General features: G+C 42.8%; 1 protein-coding gene across 3 annotated transcripts in view; it reads left to right on the forward strand.

Moving 5' to 3' along the window:
- rap1gap2b (RAP1 GTPase activating protein 2b) overlaps nt 1-24279 on the forward strand; it is a 93749-nt gene that overhangs the window by 58928 nt on the left and 10542 nt on the right. For all 3 annotated transcript variants that reach the window (XM_029701745.1, XM_029701746.1, XM_029701748.1), the window contains one exon: nt 706-835. In XM_029701745.1, the coding sequence (XP_029557605.1) occupies nt 706-835 (130 nt within the window). The remainder of the gene's footprint in view (nt 1-705; nt 836-24279) is intronic.

The raw sequence follows: 24279 nt of genomic DNA on the forward strand, positions 1-24279 counted from the left end.
AAACTCCCATATCTACTAGGTGAAATACCAGTTTGTGTGCCATCACAGCAGCAAGATTTGTGACCTATTGCCACAAGGAAAAGGCAACCAGTGAAGAACAAACACCATTGTAAATATAACCCCTATTTATGTTTATTTATTTTCCCTTTAGTACTTTAATTATTTACACAGCGTTACAAATCAAATCAAAGTGTATTTGTCACATGCGCCGAATACAACAGGTATTTCACCTTACAGTGAAATGCTTACTTACAGGCCCTAACCAACAGTGCAATTTTTAAGTACAACACTGTGTATAGACATAATATTACATTTTTTATGTCTTTATTCTTTTGGAACTTCTCTGAGTGTAATGTTTACTGTTCATTTGTATTGTTTATTTCACTTTTGTTTATTATCTACTTCACTTGCTTTGGTATTGCTAATATATGTTTCCCATTCCATTAAAGCCCTTGAATTGAAATTGAATTGAGGGGGGGTGAAGAGAGACACAGAGAGAGTGAGAGAGAGAAAGAGAGAGAGAGAGACAGGGGGGTAAAGACAGAGAGAGATAGATAATAGGAAGGGGGAGTGGGTGAGAGTGAGTGGTAGAGGGAGGAAGAAAGAGAGAATGGGAGTTGACGGTGAGAGGTAAAGAAATGAGAAGTTAAGAATAACACAGGCTCTAATCCTAACCCCCTGTTCATTCTCTCCCTGTCCCTGTAGGTTCCGTGGTGGTCTGGATGTGTGTCATGGTCAGACAGGTTCACAGTCGGTCTACACAGACTACAGAGAACAGGAGATCATGTTCCACATCTCTACCAAGCTGCCCTACACAGAGGGAGACATGCAACAGGTGCACACACACACACACCTAAAATCCTACACGTAACGGCACACACCTTTCTGAAACGTATGGTTACTTGCATAACCCCGGTTCTCTGATAATATGACTGAGATGTATCACATGTGGGGGTTCGCTAGGACAGCCTACTCTCTCTGTAGAAAAGGCAGGCCCTTTCAACCTGATAGGCAACCCTGTCAATCACCCTTAACACCACTGTTCCTTCAACCAATCAGGGCACTTGAATATGCTGCAGGACTCCGCCTCCCCTCACCTCTAGTTAGTGCATGTTTTGTCATGGCAAGAGCAGCAAATAGTTGTGTTGCTGATGGACTTTCGCATGTTGTTCATAACTGAAATGTTGTGCGTACATTGACATGTCAGTGTTGGAAATTGTGTATATTGTGTTGTGCAATGCCTGTCCTGTGGAGGACTAGGCCTACTTGTCAGGTCTAAGCATTTGAGTGAAGTTTGTGCATCTGTAACTTTCTCACTCATCATTATTCACGATTCATTCAGAACTATTCGTAATCATGGTAGCATCCACATGAATCAAATTAGCATAATTAAAAAGTCCCCATCAAAATCCGTCTGTTTAAGATAGCGATATCAGTTCTATTGTATGGGCTGCATCTCAATTTACCGCATCCGCCAATGGTAGCCTTCCACATCTGTGGTGAAAGGTGACAGAGCTAGAGTGGTGTTTGTCAGAACATGAGACATCCCGAAAATCGGTCTTCTCACCAAAACTTCTGTAGAGTCCGAACGGTTTGACCTTCAGTCTAATATGACCACTCAATGGAAAGATGAGAATCTCGTCTGAAGGTAGGGGTCACGTTTTAAAGAAATACCAGTTTTTTTTTAAATTATGGGAGCGTACACTAAGTGTACAAAACATTAAGAACACCTTCCTAATATTAAGTTGCAAGTGCAATGCTATTTGGCTGGCAGCCACACAAGTAAATGAGCTTACAATGAAAAAGCAAGGTATTTTTTGCAAAAATGATGAATGGCCATCATGTTTCTGTTTATCATACAAAGAATGTTGTCAGCATGCAGCCACACAAGTAAATGAGTTTACAATGAAAAAGCAAGATATTTTTTGCAAAAACTATGAATGGCCATCATGTTTCTGTTTATCATAGAAAGAATGTGGTCAGCTACATTTCCTAATGTTTTGCATAAAGTTAATCTGGCATTTTACTGGACAAAAGTAGGCTGGCTACACCAAGAAAAGTACAAGGGAAAAGTAGCTACACATCAGTCAGAGCTCACATCAGTCAGTCTGCTCATAAATTGCCTGTTTGTAAATTCACGAGTGGAGAAGTGCAACTGAAGCACAAAATGAATCTAATGCCAAGCAGAAATCACAATTAGAAGCATTTAGTTGTGTGTTGACGAAACATAGCAAGTTATTTCTTATGTGTTTTATATTTTTTATCTGCGTGAAAAGCAAAGAATTCTGCGTTAACGTGACCCCTACGTTTAACTTGCTAGTTATCTAAGTAAGTGGCTGAATTAATAAGGTGACAGGGCATCATATTGTGTTAGCTGTGTTTGAGAAGTCAAAGCCTTTTCATGAGTTACCTGTACAGCTGCCACAGCTATCTTTTTATTTCCTTGCATTTTTTCCCTTCTCCATTCCTGGGCCCGTCTGCTCCTCCCCCATCTTCTCTGAACAGAGCAGGCGGCCAGTTGCCCTAGCAAATCCAGACTCCACATAGACACAGCATGTACACATGCTGCTCCAGAGCCAGTACTGTTTTTCCTTAAGACAAGCATGCGTCAAAACTTTGTTTATTTGCACAATGACATTTGGGTGGCTCCTACCTACAGTTGAAGTCGGAAGTTTACATACACTTAGGTTGGAGACATTAAAACTTGTTTTTCAACCACTCCACAAATGACTTGTTAACAAACTATAGTTTTGGCAAGTCGGTTAGGACATCTACTTTGTGCATGACACAAGTAATTTTTCCAACAATTGTATACACACAGATTATTTCACTTATAATTCACTGTATCACAATTGCAGTGGGTCAGAAGTTTACATACACTAAGTTGACTGTGCCTTTAAACAGCTTGGAAAATTCCAGAAAATTATGACATGGCTTTAGAAGCTTCTGATAGGCTAATTGACATCATTTGAGTCAATTGGAGGTGTACCTGTGGATGTATTTCAAGGTATATCTTCAACTCAGTGCCTCTTTGCTTGACATCATGGTAAAATCAAAAGAAATCAGCCAAGACCTCAGAAAACAAATTATAGACCTCCACAAGTCTGGTTCATCCTTGGGAGCAATTTCCAAATGCCTGATGGTACCACGTTGATCTGTACAAACAATAGTACGCAAGTATAAACACCATGGGACCATGCAGCCGCCATACCGCTCAGGAAGGAGACCCGTTCTGTCTCCTAGAGATGAACGTACTTCAGTGTGAAAAGTGGAAATCAAGCCCAGAACAACAGCAAAGGACCTTGTGAAGATGCTGGAGGAAACAGGTACAAATGTATCAATATCCACAGTCAAACTAGTCCTATATCGACATAACCTGAACGGCCGCCCAGCAAGAAAGAAGCCACTGCTCCAAAACTGCCATAAAAAGCCAGACTACGGTTTGCAACTGCACATGGGGACAAAGATCGTACTTTTGGAGAAATGTCCTCTGGTCTGATGAAACAGAAATAGAACTGTTTGGCCATAATGATCATCGTTATGTTTGGAGGAAAAAGGGGGAGGCTTGCAAGCCGAAGAATACCATCCCAACTGTAAAGCACGGGGTGGCAGCATCATTTTGTGGGGATGCTTTGCTGCAGGAGGGACTGGTGCACTTCACAAAATAGATGGCTTCATGAGGGAGGAAAATTAGGTGGATATATTGAAGCAACATCTCAAGACATCAGTCAGGAAGTTAAAGCTTGGTCGCAAATGGGTCTTCCAAATGGACAATGACCCCAAACATACTTCCAAAGTTGTGGCAAAATAGCTTGAGGACAACAAAGTCAATGTATTGGAGTGGCCATCACAAAGCCCTGACCTCAATCATTCAGAAAATGTGTAGGCAGAACTGAAAAAGCATGTGCGGGCAAGGAGGCCTAAAAACCTGACTCAGTTACATCAGCTTTGTCAGAAGGAATGGGCCAAAATTCTCCCAACTTATTGTGGGAAGCTTGTGGAAGGCTACCCGAAACGTTTGACCCAAGTTAAACAATTTAAAGGCAATTCTACCAAATACTAATTGAGTGTATGTAAACTTCTGACCCACTGGGAATATGATGAAAGAAATAAAAGCTGAAATAAATCATTCTCTCTCCTATTATTCTGACATTTCACATTCTTAAAATAAAGTGCTGATCCTAACTGACCTAAGACAGAGAATTTTTACTTGGATTAAATGTCAGGAATTGTGAAAAACTGAGTTTAAATGTATTTAGCTAATGTGTATGTAAACTTCCGACTTCAACTGTATACATGTATAACTTTATGAGCCTGTCTTTGTGCTCTTTAGCATATTCAGCTCGCAGCCTCCGTGGAAACTCAATTTGTGCTAATTTTAGCATTCTGGTAATAGACGCCCAATGGGATTTTTTTGCGGGATTTTTTTGCGCCCCCTTGTGTTCTAAGCCGGTAATACTGTAAGTCCCGGGATGAGAGAAAGATGGTATACCGCCCAACACTAGACTGAAGAGCTTCACACAGTGGTGTCAAGTTGACTTGATGTCCTTTGGGTGGTGGACAATTCGTGATACACACAGAAAACTGTTGAGCATGAAAAACACAGCAGTGTTGCAATTCTTACTACTAAGTGACATCAAATCAAATTGTATTAGTCACATGTACCGAATACAACACGTGAAATTACAGTGAAATGCAACCTTACAGTGAAATGCTTACTTACAAGCCCCTAACCAACAATGAGGTTTAAAAAAAATACGGATAAGAATAAGAAATAAAAGTAACAAGTTATTAAAGAGCAGCAGTAAAATAACAATAGCGAGACTATATATGGGGGGTACCAGTACAGAGTCAATGTGCGGGGGCACCAGTTTCGTTGAGGTAATATGTACATGTAGGTAGAGTTATTAAAGTGACTATTCATAGATGATAACAACAGAAAGCAGCAGCGGTGTAAAAGAGGGGGAGGGGGGGGCAATGCAAATAGTCTGGGTATCCATTTGATTGGGTGTTCAGGAATCTTAAGGCTTGGGGATAGAAGCTGTTTAGAAGCCTCCTGGACCTAGATTTGGCACTCCGATACCGCTTGTGGTCGGAGGCCGAGCAGTTGCAATACCAGGCAGTGACGTAACGAGTCAGGATGCTCGTGCCCTCTTCACGACTGTCTTGGTGTGCTTGGACCATGTTAGTTTGCTGGTGATGTGGACACCAAGGAACTTGAAGCTCTCAACCTGCTCTACTGCAGCCCCGTTGATGAGAATGGGGGTGTCGTGTCTTTGGCTATGCCGGATTAAGTGATATGACATGCTAACTTATAAAATTATTTCTCTGTAATTGATATTACCTGATTAAGCTAATCATGTAAATGTAATTAACTAGAAAGTCGGGGCACCACAGAAGAACGTTTATAGAGCTGTTATCCTCTGAATAAACTCTTAAAATACTTAGTAATATTTTACATCAATAGCAGTCAATCTTAACCCGTATGTTGTTTCAGTCTCATCATGAAAGTTGTAATTCTTGGTTATCTGCACGAACCCAGTCTTTACTAAAATCATCCATACATCAATTGTCTTAAAATCATTTATTTACTACACTAAGTAATTAACAGAAAACATACAAACAGTAATTATCGTCACACAGGATTGGTAGGGGAATGTGCCCTACTGGCTAACAAGCATGGCTGGTCTGTTAGACAATGGGTCATAAAACGGTAAGCTGAGAAGTTACACAGAGTTCATTAATATTAACAATTGAAGGCTCACTCATTCGGGAACAATTGTAATATCAATATATATTTACGCTCATGTGTCGTCGGGATTCGTGTTGGAGAGTTTTGTTCTGATGGAGAGTTTGTCAGCGTTCTCTCTCTCTCTCTCTCGGTTAGAATGGATCTGTCAGAGCGACATTCATGAATGTCGTCATAGAATGGATGTGGTTGGTCTTCGCGTTCGATGATATAATTTACTTAGCTGCAGACTAATAATTAATATCAAAGACTTGTTCTTATTCTGTCGGTCTCGATAGTAAAAGTTAACCACGTGGTATAGTTCACTTTCAGTAGAGTACTTGGCTGGTCAAACCTCTGGGCCAAACTCACGATGGAGTGTAGGCCTGGTCTGTAGAAATGTAAATCAGGGGGTCTTTTATAGTACCCAGAGAACAGGCTTGTCAAATGACGCCTGGTCCTGTATGTGTCCCTGGGGGCGTGCCTATGACTGAGCTAGACTTGGTTACAGAAATATAATTCTATCACATTAACATCAGTACATAGCATCTCAATGTATTACAAATAGCTTTATCCTTAATAATACATTGTATACACCCATGTGGATTCAGTCTCATCGCTGAGGCTATCCTGTAGACCGTTTTAGGGTAATATGGCTATATTGTCTCTTCTGAGTATCACAAAATTGTACCAAGCGGATCAGTTCGTAGCTGGAGTCTTCATCAATCTTCCATATCTTCTCCAGAACACACATGTCGCTAGGTTCTCCAATTCTATGAGTTGGAAGAATTTACTTTGTCTCTCTATGAAACATGTTGTAGTAGATTCTCCTCTTGGAATTTTTACAACCCTGGGTTGGGGGGGAAGGTAGGTTGGGTGATGGTACAAAGGGGAGGGGGTCAACTGTCCTTCCTGTACCCAAAGAGGCCAACGTCATGACATACCCCCCCTGGTGGTTTGGATCTTGTTTATCCTGCAAGTTACAAATCAACATAAAATCATGACCACGTGATGTCCCATTGGTAGATCATCGTTGCAGTCCTCTCTGGTGGTTGAACTTGGTAGGCTCTCTGAAAGCGGAGCCGTCCACCACAAGGATGGGCAGTTGAGGTCCGGTTGGTGATCGCCGATGCGGTCTCCTCTAGTGGCGTACCTTGGTAGGTTCCCTGGAAGCTGTAAAGTACCCCAGGGAGGGCCAGGGGATGTCCTGGTTGTTGATCGCCGTTGCGGTCCCCCCCTCTGGTGGTTTACCTTGGTAGTCTCTCTGACAGCGGGCATGCCGCCACAAGGATAGGTTGTGGGTGTCCGGATTTGGGGTCGCCGTTCCGGACCCGTCGTCCAGACTGGAAGATCTGGGCAGTAACTTAGGCAGATGTTAACAACGCACACACACTCATGAAATATATATGATTACATTCATTCCCCAATGAGCGGCGTTGTGGCACTAAGTGATGGTTGTATGGGGACTTTGTTTATGGCTCTATCACTTCCTATGCGTCAAAGGAACTGAACCGAAAAGGAATGAAAGCATAAACAAAACAAAAAATAAATAAAATATAGTTCTCACACAAAAAAAAAAATCATCTAATTGGACTGTATTCTATATACGTCCAATGTTCTGGCAAAATGATTATCATGGCATTGTCTCTAATGCCATATCTAGGGTTTTTCCTACTTGGTGTGTTGCTTAGGCGCTATCCTAAGTTGATAACTATATGATAAGTCTACAGCTGTAATGCACTAGTTTTGGGCAGTCTACAGGGATGACCTATGGACTTCTGGGAAGAAAACTGGTGAGTGCTGTAGAGTCAAAGGCCTAGAAGTAAATGTTCAACTTTACTAAGGCTGGTATATTGCTTGGGCCCGTAAGTGGTCCTAGCATAAATCCTAATTGGATGTTCCGTTGTGCATGTGCGCTTATGCTTACACAAGCGCGCATGTCAAGGGAAGAAAACCAAGTATCCGGGCAGATTACAACTTGTTCAGAATGAGTCTGACGTAGTCAGGTAATTTTCAGGTCAATGCCTGGAGGTCAGTCAGAATTGGTGTCAAGGGAGTCTGTAGTAGTTTTCTACAAGTCACGGTGTCTTCCACTATTGTAGTGGCGTTAGGTATGAAGTCTATTTCATAGCTATGTTATCCACGGAGGAGCTAACCTCACGACGGAAGTACTCTTTAAGTATTGGACCAGTCATACGTGGTGTGATCATGGTTCATGACTTCTAATAATTTTCCTCCTGAATGGAGGGTCCTATTTATTAGTGACATGTGTGTTAACCATTGGAAGAGTGCACTGGAGATTCCCCTCCACGTGTTGCACTCTGAGTGACTCCTATGTCGCTGTTGTCAATGGTAATTTGATTGGTTAAATCTCTAACCTTCTTACTGATTGTAGCTGGACTGACTGTTGCTAGTATTGGTACTGGTACTCAAGGGGACCAGTTATCCTACCGATTTATTCTGAAATATTATCTACCGGAACACATGATTGGAGCATTTTACTAGTTGTATTGTAGTTGAACCTACACATGGCAAAGAATGATTATTGATGCCATTTGTTTTGGAGGTGGACAAGTCCACTGGACTTCCTTTACGACCAGTGTGGTACACCTCATTACTATCTTAGATGTGTTCTAAGATAATCCCCGTCTAGGGGCCTGTCTGCTCCTCACTGTTCTCATAGGAGAGTTTACAACTAGATTTGATTTATGCTCTGGCGGCCTCGTACGGTGTTGTCCGTAGTCTTGACCCCCCCACCGGCCTCGATGAGGCTCATCATGGGTCTGGGCTACTATTCCCCCCTTTGTGCCTCGGGACCCCCCCACCAGCGGGTGGTGTTGGTGCCCGATGCGCAAACAAGAAGATCGGACCCTACGTACGAGCTTTCAGCGGCCGCGTTGTTATGAGAATGGCTGTAACCTTTCAACCAAATCTCCTGGTGTTTGTGCTTCAAAACGCTCAGTGGCTGTCGAGGCATGTCAGTCCCCACCGCGTCCGCGTGTGGCAACCTCTTCATTACCTGCGAACTGAGACGAGGATATCGGTCTGTGATATCGCAAAGTGTTTCACCAGTGGGGGTCATCGGGTCAGTTGCTGGACTGACGCCATTAGTGTCATTGTAAGGGGTGACAGTCCCGAACAAAGCGGAAGGTGTATCATCGGAAGCAGAGTATACTCTGTGCATCAATGTTTTACTTGCTGAGACGGCCGCAGTGCTTGCGGAAGTGTCCAAAGGGCAAGAGAAGTTCATGTCAACTATCGTATTGCACGACTGCAAGGAGGAGGGAAGTTGCTTATTCACAGAGGCAGCTGGCTCGAAATCATGAAAAGAATGGTCAATCAGGTTGGCTGATGGAATGTGTTGAGATATCGTAATATCTCCTTGGATCGGATTCTGCACCAAGAGGTTTCTAAACGTCTTTTTCCCAAGGGGTGCTTTCGACAGATACCCCTCGTGAAGGACTGCGTTGCAGCTAGCGTTAGGGGAAGACAGTGTGGTCAGTGGAGAAGGCACGGTGGCCTGTGACCATACCTGGTTGGTTTTCCAATCCATCAATGGGAGTAACCGATCCATCAAGTCTGCTCCAAGTAGGAGGGTTACAGTTTCGAGGCTGGTAACATACACAGGGTGAACGAGCGATACGTCCTGGAAGTGTAGTTTCAGCATGACTCTCAATGTGAGAGGCGAGGTAGTCTGAGTGACCCCTCGAAGTTTAGTGTCGCATCGTTCCACTTTTAACCAACGTTTAGTTGGCTTCAAAGCCCTTTTGAGATCATCAAACAATGTTTGAGAGATGAGTGATATTGTCGCACCCGAATCAATTAGCGCATGACAAGCTAAGCAGTCCTCCAGGACTGTTTCCAGGTATGGCCGTTTAGATTCGTGGTTAGTGGACATATTCCCCACAAAGTGGAGTGGTCGTTCGCAACGACGTGATGTGCCATGTCTGTTCAAGATGGAAGCAGATTGACTTTTCCGATTTTGAGTGGCCTTGGCTTTAACGAAGCGTTTGACCTTTATCTTCACAACTTTAGTATCAGAGTCTATAGACAAAGCCCGGGGGCTTGTTTCTTGATCAAGCGGGCCCTGGATAGGGTCTTGAATGAGAGCGGGAGAAATTTGAACTTTAACGTCCTTGCTATGGGTGTTAATTCCTGTGGACCTGGTGTCCGGTAATTCCCCGTCTAGTCCTTGTGACTTATCTTTTACCCTTTTCTCAAATTGTTCTCGCTTAAGTTCTTCCCGTAGTGGGACTTCTGGAGAACATTGGTCTACGTTTTGATCGTCCTTCAACCCTTTGTTACCCTTGTGCTCTGACACTTTTTGTGGGTTGGGTGCAGGAACGTAGCGAACGGGTCGATTGTAGCGGTAGTCATGTTGATGGCTACGTACTTTACAGTTATTTCGACCGCGGAGGTTATTGGAATCATGGTTTCGTGGTAGAAACTGTTGTTGTGCGTCATCACTCGACGCTCCAATACCTGATAATGCACCCTCTAACTGGAGTGAGTGCTCCTGGTTAAACTTCAAAACTGAGTGGTCAGGGCTCTTAGCGTTGTGAACTTTTGATGCCTCAAAAGCTGTGCTTGCAAGCTCTCTGAGTTGTAAGATAGGCAAGCCAACGTGGGCGGCAGGGCCCAAGTAGGTAATGAAGGTGGGATACATGTTCGACAGAAACATTTGTTTGAATGGTAAAAGCTCTTCCATTCCTGTTTCTGTGAGTAGGCCAAAGTAAGCTGAACGAAGCCTATGATAGTAAGCTTGTGGGTGTTCGTTCCGAGCTTGTTTGACGGTGTTAGCCAGTGAGCTATCGTGTTTGCGAGTCGCAGAACCACTGAATTCTAATTTCAAAGCTGTGGCAAGTTTAGTGTAGTCATTTAGCACGTGTTGCTGTTGTAGACGAATGAACCTTGTCACGTGTCTATTTGACGTTCGCTTCAACAGGTAAACCCTGTCAGAACCTGTAGCGTTCGGGTAGCCATCCAACGCATCCTCTATGTCAGCTAGGAACGTCTCAGTATCGTTTGGCTGACCTGGAATGGGGTCAAAGGTGGGGAAATTCTTGACGAGTTTGTCAAGGTATTCCGTGCCAAGCGGGCGGAGAGGGTTGGCTTCATCCTGTGGAGAGATTGGGGCCGAAAGGCCAAGAGAGGAAGCCAAGCCTTGTTGTTGTTGGCCAAGAGGCGCCATATAACTCAGTGCCGAAGGGCAAAGAGGAGAAGACTGAGGGACACATGAGGGAGGCAATGTCTGAAACCTATTGTCTTCACTCCTGTGAGTACAGGGCTCCGGTTGCTTGGATGGGAAGTCGCGCTGTAGAGCGGTACCATTCTGGATTTCCTCCAGATGGTACCTAAGGGTGGAATTCTGCTGCATTGCAGAGTCCACTTGAGCGCTTAGAGTACTGATTTTGGACACGTGAGTGTCACACCTGCTCCTTTCGGTCTCAAACTTATCTGTCATGGTTTGCAGATAGAGGTCTTGAGTACGGAGCGAGAGATTCAGTGATGAGATTTCCTCTGCTTGCTTAGAAATCAATATTTCCAACCTCATCACCTGAGTTCTCTCATCATTCATTTGGTCAGCGACTTCAATAAGTTCTGCTGATTTATCATCCAACTTTGTCATTGTGTTCATTAACTGATCGTCTTTGGTCTGCAGCGCTTTGAGGAGCACCGTGTTATTTTGAGTAACATTCAACAAAACAGCATGCATGTTGTCAAGTTGAGCGCTCCTGTTTGTAGATAACTCTTCAGATTTATCTAGTTTGGCGTGGACATCATCGTATTTAGTTTTGGCTAAATCGAGTTGTTCCTGTAGCCTATGATTTTGTTCCTGTAGAAAACGATTTTGTTGAAGAGCTTGTGCTTGTTCATCGTCATACGTTTTTGCAATTACATTTAATTGTTCAGTTTTCGAACGCAGTTCCATAGCTAGCAGAATTTTTCCCTTGTCTGCCTTGGTCATTGGTTTCCCGGTTCTCTCCACCTGTCCCTTTATGTCTACCATTACCTGCTCGTGCTTCAGCTGTGCACTGCGGTATTGGACAGATGGCAATCTCGGATGGCAAGACATCAGAGCTAGACTGGAGAGAACCTTTACGAGGCCTGCACCCGATGGTTGATTTTGGAAAACATTGTTGTCTGCTTTTCCACTAATGGCATAATTAGGGTTGTTATCGCTGCTGAGGTCAGAGATCAATCCATTTACGGGTGGAGGTTCACTAATTAGCGGGCGAGTGGGGACCACCCCCTCTGATAGCTTGCACATTATTAGAACATTTGAAAGGAAAAATGTTTTTCCTAATTTTCCAAAATTTGGTTTTGGAACGTGGGGAGCTGCAAAGACGATTTTAATCTATTTATAGACGTTAATGAACCATCAGTACTGTACAGTACTGTGGAAGTTGGGCGTGAATGAATTTGCAAAAGCAAATTGAATTAATCAATGCCAATGATTAGTCCTACCTGGGTAGGCTGTCTGGGTATTAAACTTGAATTACCTGAGAGTTTGCTTCATCCAGGTTAATATGCAAGTTTAAGTTGTCTCATTTAATTGGAAGAACCTAGAAAGGTATGTTCGACAATTTAACTTATTAAATTGAATGAGACGATTGGTTCCTACAATCTCCATTGATTGGATATCATAAGTGTAAACCGAAGGTCAAATGTTGGGACCCTTCACCACTAGGGTACGCTCCTACCTGGGCTGAGCGTCAGTAAAGGGGTTTTACTGACTGTGCCTTGCTAAAGCAGATTTTACTGATTAATCTATTTAGGATATATCAAACCTGTATAGGCTATCTGGGAATTAACTTTGAATTACCTGAGAGGTTGCTTCATCAAGGTTAATATGCAAAGTTTAAGTTGTCTCATTTAGTTGGAAGAACCTAGAAAGGTATGTTCGACAATTTAACTAAATAAATTGAATGAGGCAATGATACCCAAGCAATTCAGATTGCGGAGTTATCCTAACAGTAATGTAGTTTAAATGTTTAGGGTACATTCACCACTATACTTTCCCTTAAGGCCGAAGCCACATGGGATTCACTCCCGTCAGTAATGGGTTTTACTGAAGGTGCCTTGCTAAAGCAGATTTTACTGATTAATCTATTTATGATATATCAAACCTGTATAGGCTATCTGGGAATTAACTTTGAATTACCTGAGAGGTTGCTTCATCAAGGTTAATATGCAAAGTTTAAGTTGTCTCATTTAGTTGGAAGAACCTAGAAAGGTATGTTCGACAATTTAACTAAATAAATTGAATGAGGCAATGATACCCAAGCAATTCAGATTGCGGAGTTATCCTAACAGTAATGTAGTTTAAATGTTTAGGGTACATTCACCACTATACTTTCCCTTAAGGCCGAAGCCACATGGGATTCACTCCCGTCAGTAATGGGTTTTACTGAAGGTGCCTTGCTAAAGCAGATTTTACTGATTAATTTATTTATGATATATCAAACCTGTATAGGCTATCTGGAAATTAACTTTGAATTACCTGAGAGGTTGCTTCATCAAGGTTAATATGCAAAGTTTAAGTTGTCTCATTTAGTTGGAAGAACCTAGAAAGGTATGTTCGACAATTTAACTAAATAAATTGAATGAGGCAATGATACCCAAGCAATTCAGATTGCGGAGTTATCCTAACAGTAATGTAGTTTAAATGTTTAGGGTACATTCACCACTATACTTTCCCTTAAGGCCGAAGCCACATGGGATTCACTCCCGTCAGTAATGGGTTTTACTGAATGTGCCTTGCTAAAGCAGATTTTACTGATTAATCTATTTATGATATATCAAACCTGTATAGGCTATCTGGGAATTAACTTTCAATTAACCTGAGAGCCTTGCTTCATCTAAGTTAAGTTTGGAAAAAGTTAATCATGTCTCATTATGGACGCCCAATCAATTTTGGATATTTTTTAAAAAGATCCACTTGAAAAGGTAAATCTGGCAATTTCACTTGTTAGTTAAATTGAATGAGACGTCATATCCCGTGCTCCACGTTTGAATTTCCCCTAGAGATGTGCTGGCAATTCTTCACCACCAGGGTGCAGAATGATGAAATTTAAACGGAAGTACAAAGGTCGGACTTCCGTCGCGCTACGGATGAATTTTAAACGTGGTACGGAGAGAGGAAATGTTCCCTCTCTGTTAGCTTGCCCGTAATGCTAAGCTATTGCTACTTGGTTCAGAAGTATCCTTCCAAGCACCAAAATAGGATCCTTTCACTTATGGAAAGGGTGGGTTTTCTAGTGACGTCTCACCTTAACCCCATTCAGCATATTCTGCTAGCGTTTCTGCTGACCGGAGCGACACGGTACTAAAATACAGATACGCATACGGTCTGCCCACACTGTCCTAGTGCGGTAGGCAAATTATTCGGCTCGGTTACCGGACAGTTAACTTCTAAATTCTAACCTTACTCTAGAAGTTAATATTTACCGACAGAAATAGTACCGTTTGGCCTAACGGACTAAAACTGGAATTTATTCCTCACTGCTATCGATATAAGACCGGGGCTATTTTAAATAGCTTCTCTCAATGGAAAATGCACAATCACTTTGTTTAGATAGCAGGCTGTTTGTACAATTCTGTTTGCACAATTGATATATAGAATTTCACAGCAAAGTCCAATTCTATCTTAGATTCCTCGCACGGGGGCTCCATATATGTATTATCAAAATGAGCCAACGTGCATTTTAGTTTGAGTCCTCACACGGGGGCACCATATATGTCGTGTCTTTGGCTATGCCGGATTAAGTGATATGACATGCTAACTTATAAAATTATTTCTCTGTAATTGATATTACCTGATTAAGCTAATCATGTAAATGTAATTAACTAGAAAGTCGGGGCACCACAGAAGAACGTTTATAGAGCTGTTATCCTCTGAATAAACTCTTAAAATACTTAGTAATATTTTACATCAATAGCAGTCAATCTTAACCCGTATGTTGTTTCAGTCTCATCATGAAAGTTGTAATTCTTGGTTATCTGCACGAACCCAGTCTTTACTAAAATCATCCATACATCAATTGTCTTAAAATCATTTATTTACTACACTAAGTAATTAACAGAAAACATACAAACAGTAATTATCGTCACACAGGATTGGTAGGGGAATGTGCCCTACTGGCTAACAAGCATGGCTGGTCTGTTAGACAATGGGTCATAAAACGGTAAGCTGAGAAGTTACACAGAGTTCATTAATATTAACAATTGAAGGCTCACTCATTCGGGAACAATTGTAATATCAATATATATTTACGCTCATGTGTCGTCGGGATTCGTGTTGGAGAGTTTTGTTCTGATGGAGAGTTTGTCAGCGTTCTCTCTCTCTCTCTCTCGGTTAGAATGGATCTGTCAGAGCGACATTCATGAATGTCGTCATAGAATGGATGTGGTTGGTCTTCGCGTTCGATGATATAATTTACTTAGCTGCAGACTAATAATTAATATCAAAGACTTGTTCTTATTCTGTCGGTCTCGATAGTAAAAGTTAACCACGTGGTATAGTTCACTTTCAGTAGAGTACTTGGCTGGTCAAACCTCTGGGCCAAACTCACGATGGAGTGTAGGCCTGGTCTGTAGAAATGTAAATCAGGGGGTCTTTTATAGTACCCAGAGAACAGGCTTGTCAAATGACGCCTGGTCCTGTATGTGTCCCTGGGGGCGTGCCTATGACTGAGCTAGACTTGGTTACAGAAATATAATTCTATCACATTAACATCAGTACATAGCATCTCAATGTATTACAAATAGCTTTATCCTTAATAATACATTGTATACACCCATGTGGATTCAGTCTCATCGCTGAGGCTATCCTGTAGACCGTTTTAGGGTAATATGGCTATATTGTCTCTTCTGAGTATCACAAAATTGTACCAAGCGGATCAGTTCGTAGCTGGAGTCTTCATCAATCTTCCATATCTTCTCCAGAACACACATGTCGCTAGGTTCTCCAATTCTATGAGTTGGAAGAATTTACTTTGTCTCTCTATGAAACATGTTGTAGTAGATTCTCCTCTTGGAATTTTTACAACCCTGGGTTGGGGGGGAAGGTAGGTTGGGTGATGGTACAAAGGGGAGGGGGTCAACTGTCCTTCCTGTACCCAAAGAGGCCAACGTCATGACAGGGGCGTGCTCGTCCTCTTTTTCCTGTAGTCCACAATCATCTCCTTGGTCTTGATCACGTTGAGGGAGAGGTTGTTGTCCTGGCAACACAAGGAAAGGTCTCTGACCTGCTCCCTATAGGCTGTCTCGTTGTTGTCGGTGATCAGGCATACCACTGTTGTGTCATCGGCAAACTTAATGATGGTGTTGGAGTCATGCCCGGCCGTGCAGTCATGAGTGAACAGGGAGTACAGGAGGGGCCCCTGTGTTGAGGATCAAAGTGGCGGATGTGTTGTTATCTACCCTTACCACCTGGGGGCGGCCTGTCAGGATGTCCAGGATCCATTTGCAGAGGGAGGTGTTTAGTCCCAGGATCCTTAGCTTATTGATGAGCTTTGAGGGCACTATGATGTTGAACGCTGAGCTGTAGTCAATGAATTGCATTCTCACATAGGTGTTCCTTTTGTCCAGGTGGGAAAGGGAAGTGTGGAGTGCAATAGAGATTGCATCATCTGTGGATCTGTTGGGGGGGTATTCAAATTGGAGTGGGTCTAGTGTTTCTGGGATGATGCTGTTGATGTGAGCCACGACCAGCCTTTCAAAGCACTTCATGGCTACAGACGTGAGTGCTACGAGTCGGTAGTAATTTAGGCAGGTTACCTTAGTGTTCTTTGGCACCGGCACCATGGTGGTCTGCTTAAAACATGTTGGTATTACAGACTCGGACAGGGAGAGGTTGAAAATGTCAGTGAAGACACTTGCCAGTCGGTCAGCGCATGCTCGCAGTACACGTCCTGGTAATCCATCTGGTCCTGCGGCCTTGTGAATGTTGACCTGTTTAAAGTTCTTACTCACATCGGCTGTGGAGAGAGTGATCACACAGTCTTCCGGAAGAGCTGGTGCTCTCATGCATGTTTCAGTGTTATTTGCCTCGAAGCGAGCATAGAAATAGTTTAGCTCGTCTGGTAGGCTCGTGTCACTGGCAACTCGCGGCTGTGGTTCCCTTTGTAGTCTGTAATGGTTTGCAAGCCCTGCCACATCTGACAAGCGTCAGAGCCGGTGTAGTACGATTCAATCTTATTTCTGTATTGACGTTAATGCCTGTTTGATGGTTCGTCGAAGGGTATAGCGGGGTTTATTTTAAGCTTCCGGGTTTGAGTCCCTCTCCTCGGAAGCGGCAGCTCTAGCCTTTAGCTCAGTGCGGATGTTGCCTGTAATCCATGTCTTCTGGTTGGGGTATGTACGTACGGTCACTGTGCGGACAACATCATCGATGCACTTATTGATGAAGCCAATGACAGATGTGGTGTACTCCTCAATGCCATCGGAGGAATCCCGGAACATATTCCAGTCTGTGCTAGCGAAACAGTCCTGTAGCTTAGCATCTGCTTCATCTGAACAATTTTGTATTGATCTAGTCACTAGTGCCTCCTGCTTAAATTTTTACTTGTAAGCAGGAGGATAGAATTATGGTCAGATTTGCAAAATGGAGGGCAAGGGAGAGCTGTGTGTGCAGTAGAGGTGGTCCAGAGTTCTTTCCCACTGGTTGTACATTTAACATGCTGATAGAAATGTGGTTAAACGGATTTAAGTTTCCCTGCATTAAAGTCCCCGGCTGCTAGGAGCGCCGCCTCTGGGTGAGCATTTTCTTCTTTGCTTATGGCGGAATACAGCTCATTCTGTCTTAGTGCCAGCCTCTGACTGTGGTGGTATGTAAAACAGCTACGAAAAACACAGATGAAAACTCTTGGTAGATAGTGTGGTCTACAGCTTATCATGAGATACTCTACCTCAGGCGAGCAATAGCTCGAGACGTCCTTAGATATCGTGCACCAGCTGTTGTTTATAAAAATACATAGTCTAGCGCCCCTTGTCTTACCAGACGCCGCTGTTCTATCCTGCCGGTGCAGCGTATAACCAGCCAGCTGTACAGTCGTGGCCAAAAGTTTTGAGAATAACACAAATATAAATGTTCATAAAGTCTGCTACCTCAGTTTGTATGACGGCAATTTGCATATACTCCTGAATGTTATGAAGAGTGATCAGATGAATTGCAATTAATTGCAAATTCCTCTTTGCCATGCAAATGACCTGAATCTCCCAAAAAACATGTCCACTACATTTCAGCCCTGCCACAAAAGGACCAGCTGACATCATGTCAGTGATTCTCTCATTAACACAGGTGTGAGTGTTGACAAGGACAGGCTGGAGATCACTCTGTCATGCTGATTGAGATCGAATAACAGATTGGAAGCTTCAGAAGGAGGGTGGTGCTTGGAATCATTGTTCTTCCTCTGTCAATCATGGTTATCTGCAAGGAAACACGTGCCGTCATCATTGCTTTGCACAAAAAGGCCTAACAGGCAAGGATATTGCTGCCAGTAAGATTGCACCGAAATCAAACATTTATTGCATCATCAAGAACTTCAAGGAGAGCGGTTCAATTGTTGTGAAGAAGGCTTCAGGGCGCCCAAAAAAGTCCAGCAAGCATTAGGACCATCTCCTAAAGTTGATTCAGCTGCGGGATCGGGGAAGCACCAGTACAGAGCTTGCTCAGGAATAGCAGCAGGCAGGTGTGAGTGCATCTGACTTTTGTTGGATGGCCTGGTGTCAAGAAAGGCAGCAAAGAAGCCACTTCTCTCCAGGAAAAACATCAGGGACAGACGGATATTCTGCAAAAGGTACAGGGATTTGGACTGCTGAGGACTGGGGTAAAGTAATTTTCTCTGATGAATCCCCCTTCCGATTGTTTGGGGCATCCGGAAAAAATCTTGTCCGGAGAAGACAAGGTGAGCTCTACCATCAGTCCTGTGTCATGCCAACAGTAAAGCATCCTGAGACCATTCATGTGTGGGCTTGCTTCTCAGCCAAGGGAGTGGGCTCACTCACAATTTTGCCTAAGAACACAGCCATGAATAAAGTATGGTACCAACACATCCTCCGAGAGCAACTTCTCCCAACCATCCAGGAACAGTTTTTGTGATGAACACTGCCTTTTCCAGCATGATGGAGCACCTTGCCATAAGGCAAAAGTGATAACTAAGTGGCTCGGGGAACAAAACATCAATATTTTGGGTCCATGGCCAGGAAACTCCCCAGACCTTAATCCCATTGAGAACTTGTGGTCAATCCTCAAGAGGCAGGTGGACAAATAAAAACCTACAAATTCTGACAAACTCTAAGCATTGATTATGCAAGAATGTGCTGCCATCAGTCAGGATGTGGCCCAGAAGTTAATTGACAGCATGCCAGGGTGGATTGCAGCGGTCTTGAAAAAGAAGGGTCAACACTGCAAATATTGACTCTTTGCATCAACTTCATGTAATTGTCAATAAAAGCCTTTGACACTTATGAAATGCTTGTAATTGTACTTCAGTATTTCATAGTAACATCTGACAAAAATATCTAAAGACACTGAAGCAGCAAACTTTGTGGAAATTAATATTTGTGTCATTCTCAAAATGTGTGGCCACGACTGTATGTTGATAGTGTTGTCGTTCAGCCCAACTCCGTGGAGCATAAGATATTAGTTTTGAATGTCCCATTGGTAGTTTAATCTTCCTCGTAGGTCATCTATTTTATTCTCCAAAGATTGCACGTTTGCTAGAAGAATGGAAGGAAGTGGGGGTTTATTTGATCGCCTACGAATTCTCAGAAGGCAGCATACCCTCCGGACCCTTTGTCTCCGCCTCCTCTTCACACAAATCACGGGGATCTGGGCCAGTTCCCAAGAAAACAGTATATAATATACATAGCAGTATACATAGCTTTCGCCTGGTCAGTCTGACATGGAAAGAGCAGGTGTTCATACTGTTTTGTACACTCAGTGTATTGGGAAGTAGTTTAATGCCCCCCATTTTTTTTATATGCATAAAAAAAGTTTCTAATCTCCTGATCTCTCAGATCTAAGACTTTAAAACAAACTTCCTTTTGATTTATTTTTGGACGGTCTGTTTTTCCATGTATGAATCTGTTATTCAATGCGTTTCTATGGACTAATAGCAGTAAGGCCAAATTCAATGTTTCATCAATTTCCAAATCAAATAGCAAAATTATGCTTGGTATGACCATCTTTAAACAAGTCCATATGTTAGCTTAGTTTATTCCTTCATTAGCATGTTTATTCCATATGTTTACACATCTCTCTACCTTTGCATGTAGGCTTCTCATTATGAATAATTATGCTTGTGTTTTATTATTGTATGGATGAGTCCTCATGAGTGTATTTGTTCTTTCCCTTTTAGAACCACACATAAAATACATTTAATGGAAGCAGCTTTGTCTGTGTGTGTAACCGTGTGTGTGTCCGTTTGTGCATCCATGTGTGCTGACAACCAAGTATACAGATATGGGCCTGTTGTGGAAATTCACCACTAAGAACTCAAACTCAAAGTAAATTAATCAATATTTATTATCACAGCCAGTGATAATTATTATTCATCAATCCAAGCTTGATGAAAACTCTGAAGAGGGTGTTCTCTTTCAGTCTTCTTATACTACAACACAACCAAGTCATGTAAGCATGATTTACATGATTCATTATTCATCATTAACATTGGTTTCTGCACGTGACTGACTGACATCTCACAAGGCTTCTTCTCGCAAAGCTGGGACCTTGAAACTGAGATACTCCTTTTGGTTCCCAGAGCAATTTTCTGGGCGTACTGCCAATTGGTCTGAGGAGGAGGTCACAGTCACCTGCACGAACCAAGATGGAGTGAGAGGAGATGCTGTTTACAATTCAAGGCTTATCTCTTCAGACAATAAAATGTTCCCTCACAGGCCTCATGTTCTAACTGGACAAGCAGTTATAGTGGGCAGATCCAATCAAATCAGCATTAAGTAACCAGCGAGCTCCAGCTAGTAATTTTTTTAAGTACCTACAGTGCCTTCAGAAAGTATTAACACCCCTTGACTTTTTCCACATTTTGTGTCACTGGCCTACACACAATACCCCATAATGTCAGTGGAAAGATGTTTTTAGATATTTTTTGAAATGTCATAAAAATTAAAAGCTGAAATGTCTTGAGTCAATAAGTATTCAACCCTTTTGTAATGACAAGCCTAAATAAGTTCAGGATTGTTTAACATGATTTTTGAATGACTACCTCATCTCTGTACCCCACACATACAATTATCTGTAAGGTCCTTCAGCCAAGCAGTGAATTTCAAACACAGATTCAACCACAAAGACCATGGAGGTTTTCCAATGCCTCACAAAGAAGGGCACCTATTGGTAGATGGTAAAAAAAAGCAGACATTGAATATCCCTTAAGCACGGTGACATTATGAATTACACTTTGGATGGTGTATCAATACACCTAGTCACTACAAAGATACAGCCGTCCTTCCTAACTCTGTTGCCGGAGCGTAAGGGAACTGTTCAGGGATTTCACCATGAGGCTAATGGTGACTGTAAAACAGTTAGAGTTTAATGGCTGCGATATGAGAACTGAAGATGGACAACATTCAATGTTCCTCAGTGGCCTAGTTACAGTTTTGAATTAAATCAGCTTGAAAATCTTTGGCAAGACTTGAAAATTGATATTTGGAGACTAAAAAACCCTGAACCAGTGAGATATACATGGAGGAGACTTAATCAAGCTAGTCGTCTTGACTACTTTCTTGTCTGTTTCTCTCTTGCATCAAAGGTTAAAAAATATTGATATGAGACAGAATGCAATCGGATCATCGTCTAATCGGCCTTCACATAACTCTTACAGAATTTCCACGTGGACGGAGATATTGGACATTTTATCGAAGTCTACTGGAGGACAATTTATTTTTACCTAAGACAAAAGAATTTCTAAAAACAATTCAGTACAATATAGTTTCAGCAAATCCCCTTATTGTTTGGGATACAAAGCGTAATCTCGGGGTGGGGGGGGGGGGGGTTGCGGAGCAGCTCTCAGGGAACTGTGGGGGTGATCTTGGAGGGCTGGTGGCCTGGCAGTTGGGAGCTTGGGCCGGTGGCTGAAAGTTTGCTGGTTCGGGTTCCTGTTTTTTACCCTGTGGGAGATCTGTCGACGTGCCCTTGAGCAGGGCGTTGATCCTGGATGCTTCTGTGGGTCGCTCTGGATGGGAGTCTGTTAGATGAATGAATGTAATGTAAATGTTGAGCAGCTTCACTGTAATTAGATTGTATGTTTTATCATTCAATAATAATAATACAAATAAAAAGACTTAAATGGCAAAGTAATGATCAACAACCAACTTAACAGAGCTTGAAGAATTTTAAATAGAATAATGTACAAATATTGTACAATCCAGGTGTGCAAAGCTCTTAGAGACTTACCCAGAAAGACTCACAGCTGTAATCACTGCCTTAGGTGATTCTAACATGTATTGACTCAGGGGGTTGAATACTTATCTAATCAAGATACACTACATGGCCAAGAGTGTGTGGACCCCTGCTTGTCGAATATCTCATTCCAAAATCATGGGTATTAATATGGAGTTGATCCCCTCTTTGCTGCTATAACAGCCTTCACTCTTCTGGGAAGGCTTTCCACTAGATGTTGGAACATTGCTGTGGGGACTTGCTTCCATTCAGCCACGAGCATTAGTGAGGTCGGGGACTGATGTTGGGCGATTAGGCCTGGCTCGCATTCGCCGTTCCAATTTATCCCAAAGGCATTCGATGGGGTTGAGGTCAGGGCTCTGTGCATGCCAGCCACGTTTTTCCACACCGATCTCGACAAATAATTTCTATATGGACCTCACGGGAGCATTGTCATGCTGAAACAGCAAACGGCCTTCCCCAAACTGTTGCTACAAAGTTGGAAGCACAGAATCATCTAGAATGTCATTGTATGCTGCAGCATTAAGATTTCCCTTAACTGGAACTAAGGGGCCTAGCCCGAACAATGAAAAACAGCCCCAGATCATTATTCCTCTTCCACCAAACGTTACAGTTGGCACTATGCATTGGGGCAGGTAGCGTACTCCTGGCATCCACCAAACCCAGATTCGTCCATCGGACTACCAGATGGTGAAACGGGATTCATCACTCCAGAGAACGTTTCCACTGCTCCAGAGTCCAATGGCGGCAAGCTTTACACCACTCCAGTCGATGCTTGGCATTGCACATGGTGATCTTAGGCTTGTGCGTGGCTGATCGGCCATAGAAACCCATTTCATGAAGCTCCTGACAAACAGTTATTGTGCTGACATTGCTTTCAGAGGCAGTTTGGACCTCGGTAGTGAGTGTTGCAATGGAGGACAGAGGATTTTTACGCGATATGCGCTTCAGCACTCGGCGATCCCGTTCTGTGAGCTTGTGTGGCCTACCACTTTGCGGCTGAACCGTTGTTGCTCCTAGACGATCCCACTTCACAATAACAGCACTTACAGTTGGCCATCTCTAGCAGGGCAGACATTTGACGAACTGACTTGTTGGAAAGGTGACATGCTATGACTGTACCACGTTGAAAGTCACTGAGGTCCTCAGTAAGGTCATTCTACTGCAATGTTTGTCTATGGAGATTGCATGGCCGAGTGCTCGATTTTATACACCTGTCAGCAATGGGTGTGGCTGAGATAGCTGAATTTACAAGCATTTCGCTACACCCACAATGACATCTGCTAAACAGGTGTATGTGACCAATACAATTTGATTTGATTTGATCCACTAATTTCAAGGGGTGTGGCTGAGATAGCTGAATCCACTAATTTCAAATGTTAGATTTTTTTTCCTCTTTGACATTACAGAGTATTTTGAGTAGATTGTTGACAAAAAATCCATTTTAATCCCACTTTGTAACACAACAAAATGTGGAAAAAGTCAAGGGGTGTGAATTCCTTCTGGCGAAAGAGGAGAGACCATCACTTCCATAAAAGGAGCCACTCTCCCGCCCTTTGGTTATTCTCAAGCATGCTTATCTTGCTATAATGCAGTGATACATCGCACTCCTATTATGAGAGAACCGGGGTTACATAACCTTAAATTCTCTTTCAGTTACCAAACCCGTTCACAGGATTGGTTAACTCTTGAGGTTCCTCAGGTCTCCACCAAATTAGGAAAATCCGCCTTCAGTTTCTGGGTAAGGCGACAGAGGAAAAGCCATAGGCTCCAAGGTGAGACAAGGGGAAAAAGTTGACCCAGACCAAAAATGGGGTTAGGTAATTAAACTTGAAAAACCCCTGTATATACTGTGGGCATGAACAGTGGCTGGTAGAGCACAGTCCACCCATACGCTTAGGGACGCTAAGGGCAGTAATAAAGGGAAAGAAGGAGGACTATTACGTCTTCACACTTTCCAGCGGTTAATAGCTGCTGTGAAAGGATTTTAAGCACAATAAACATGTCCCAGAATGAGCTAAAAGCTTAGAGTCTGGGTGTAAATGACGTGGCCCCCTTAGAGACTACAGTTATAGATAAACTGTATCACTGGCCGGGTCCGAATACCCATACTAGCATACTACATACT

This window comes from Salmo trutta, chromosome 19 (assembly GCF_901001165.1).
Source record: "Salmo trutta chromosome 19, fSalTru1.1, whole genome shotgun sequence".
Classification (NCBI taxonomy): Eukaryota; Metazoa; Chordata; class Actinopteri; order Salmoniformes; family Salmonidae; genus Salmo; species Salmo trutta.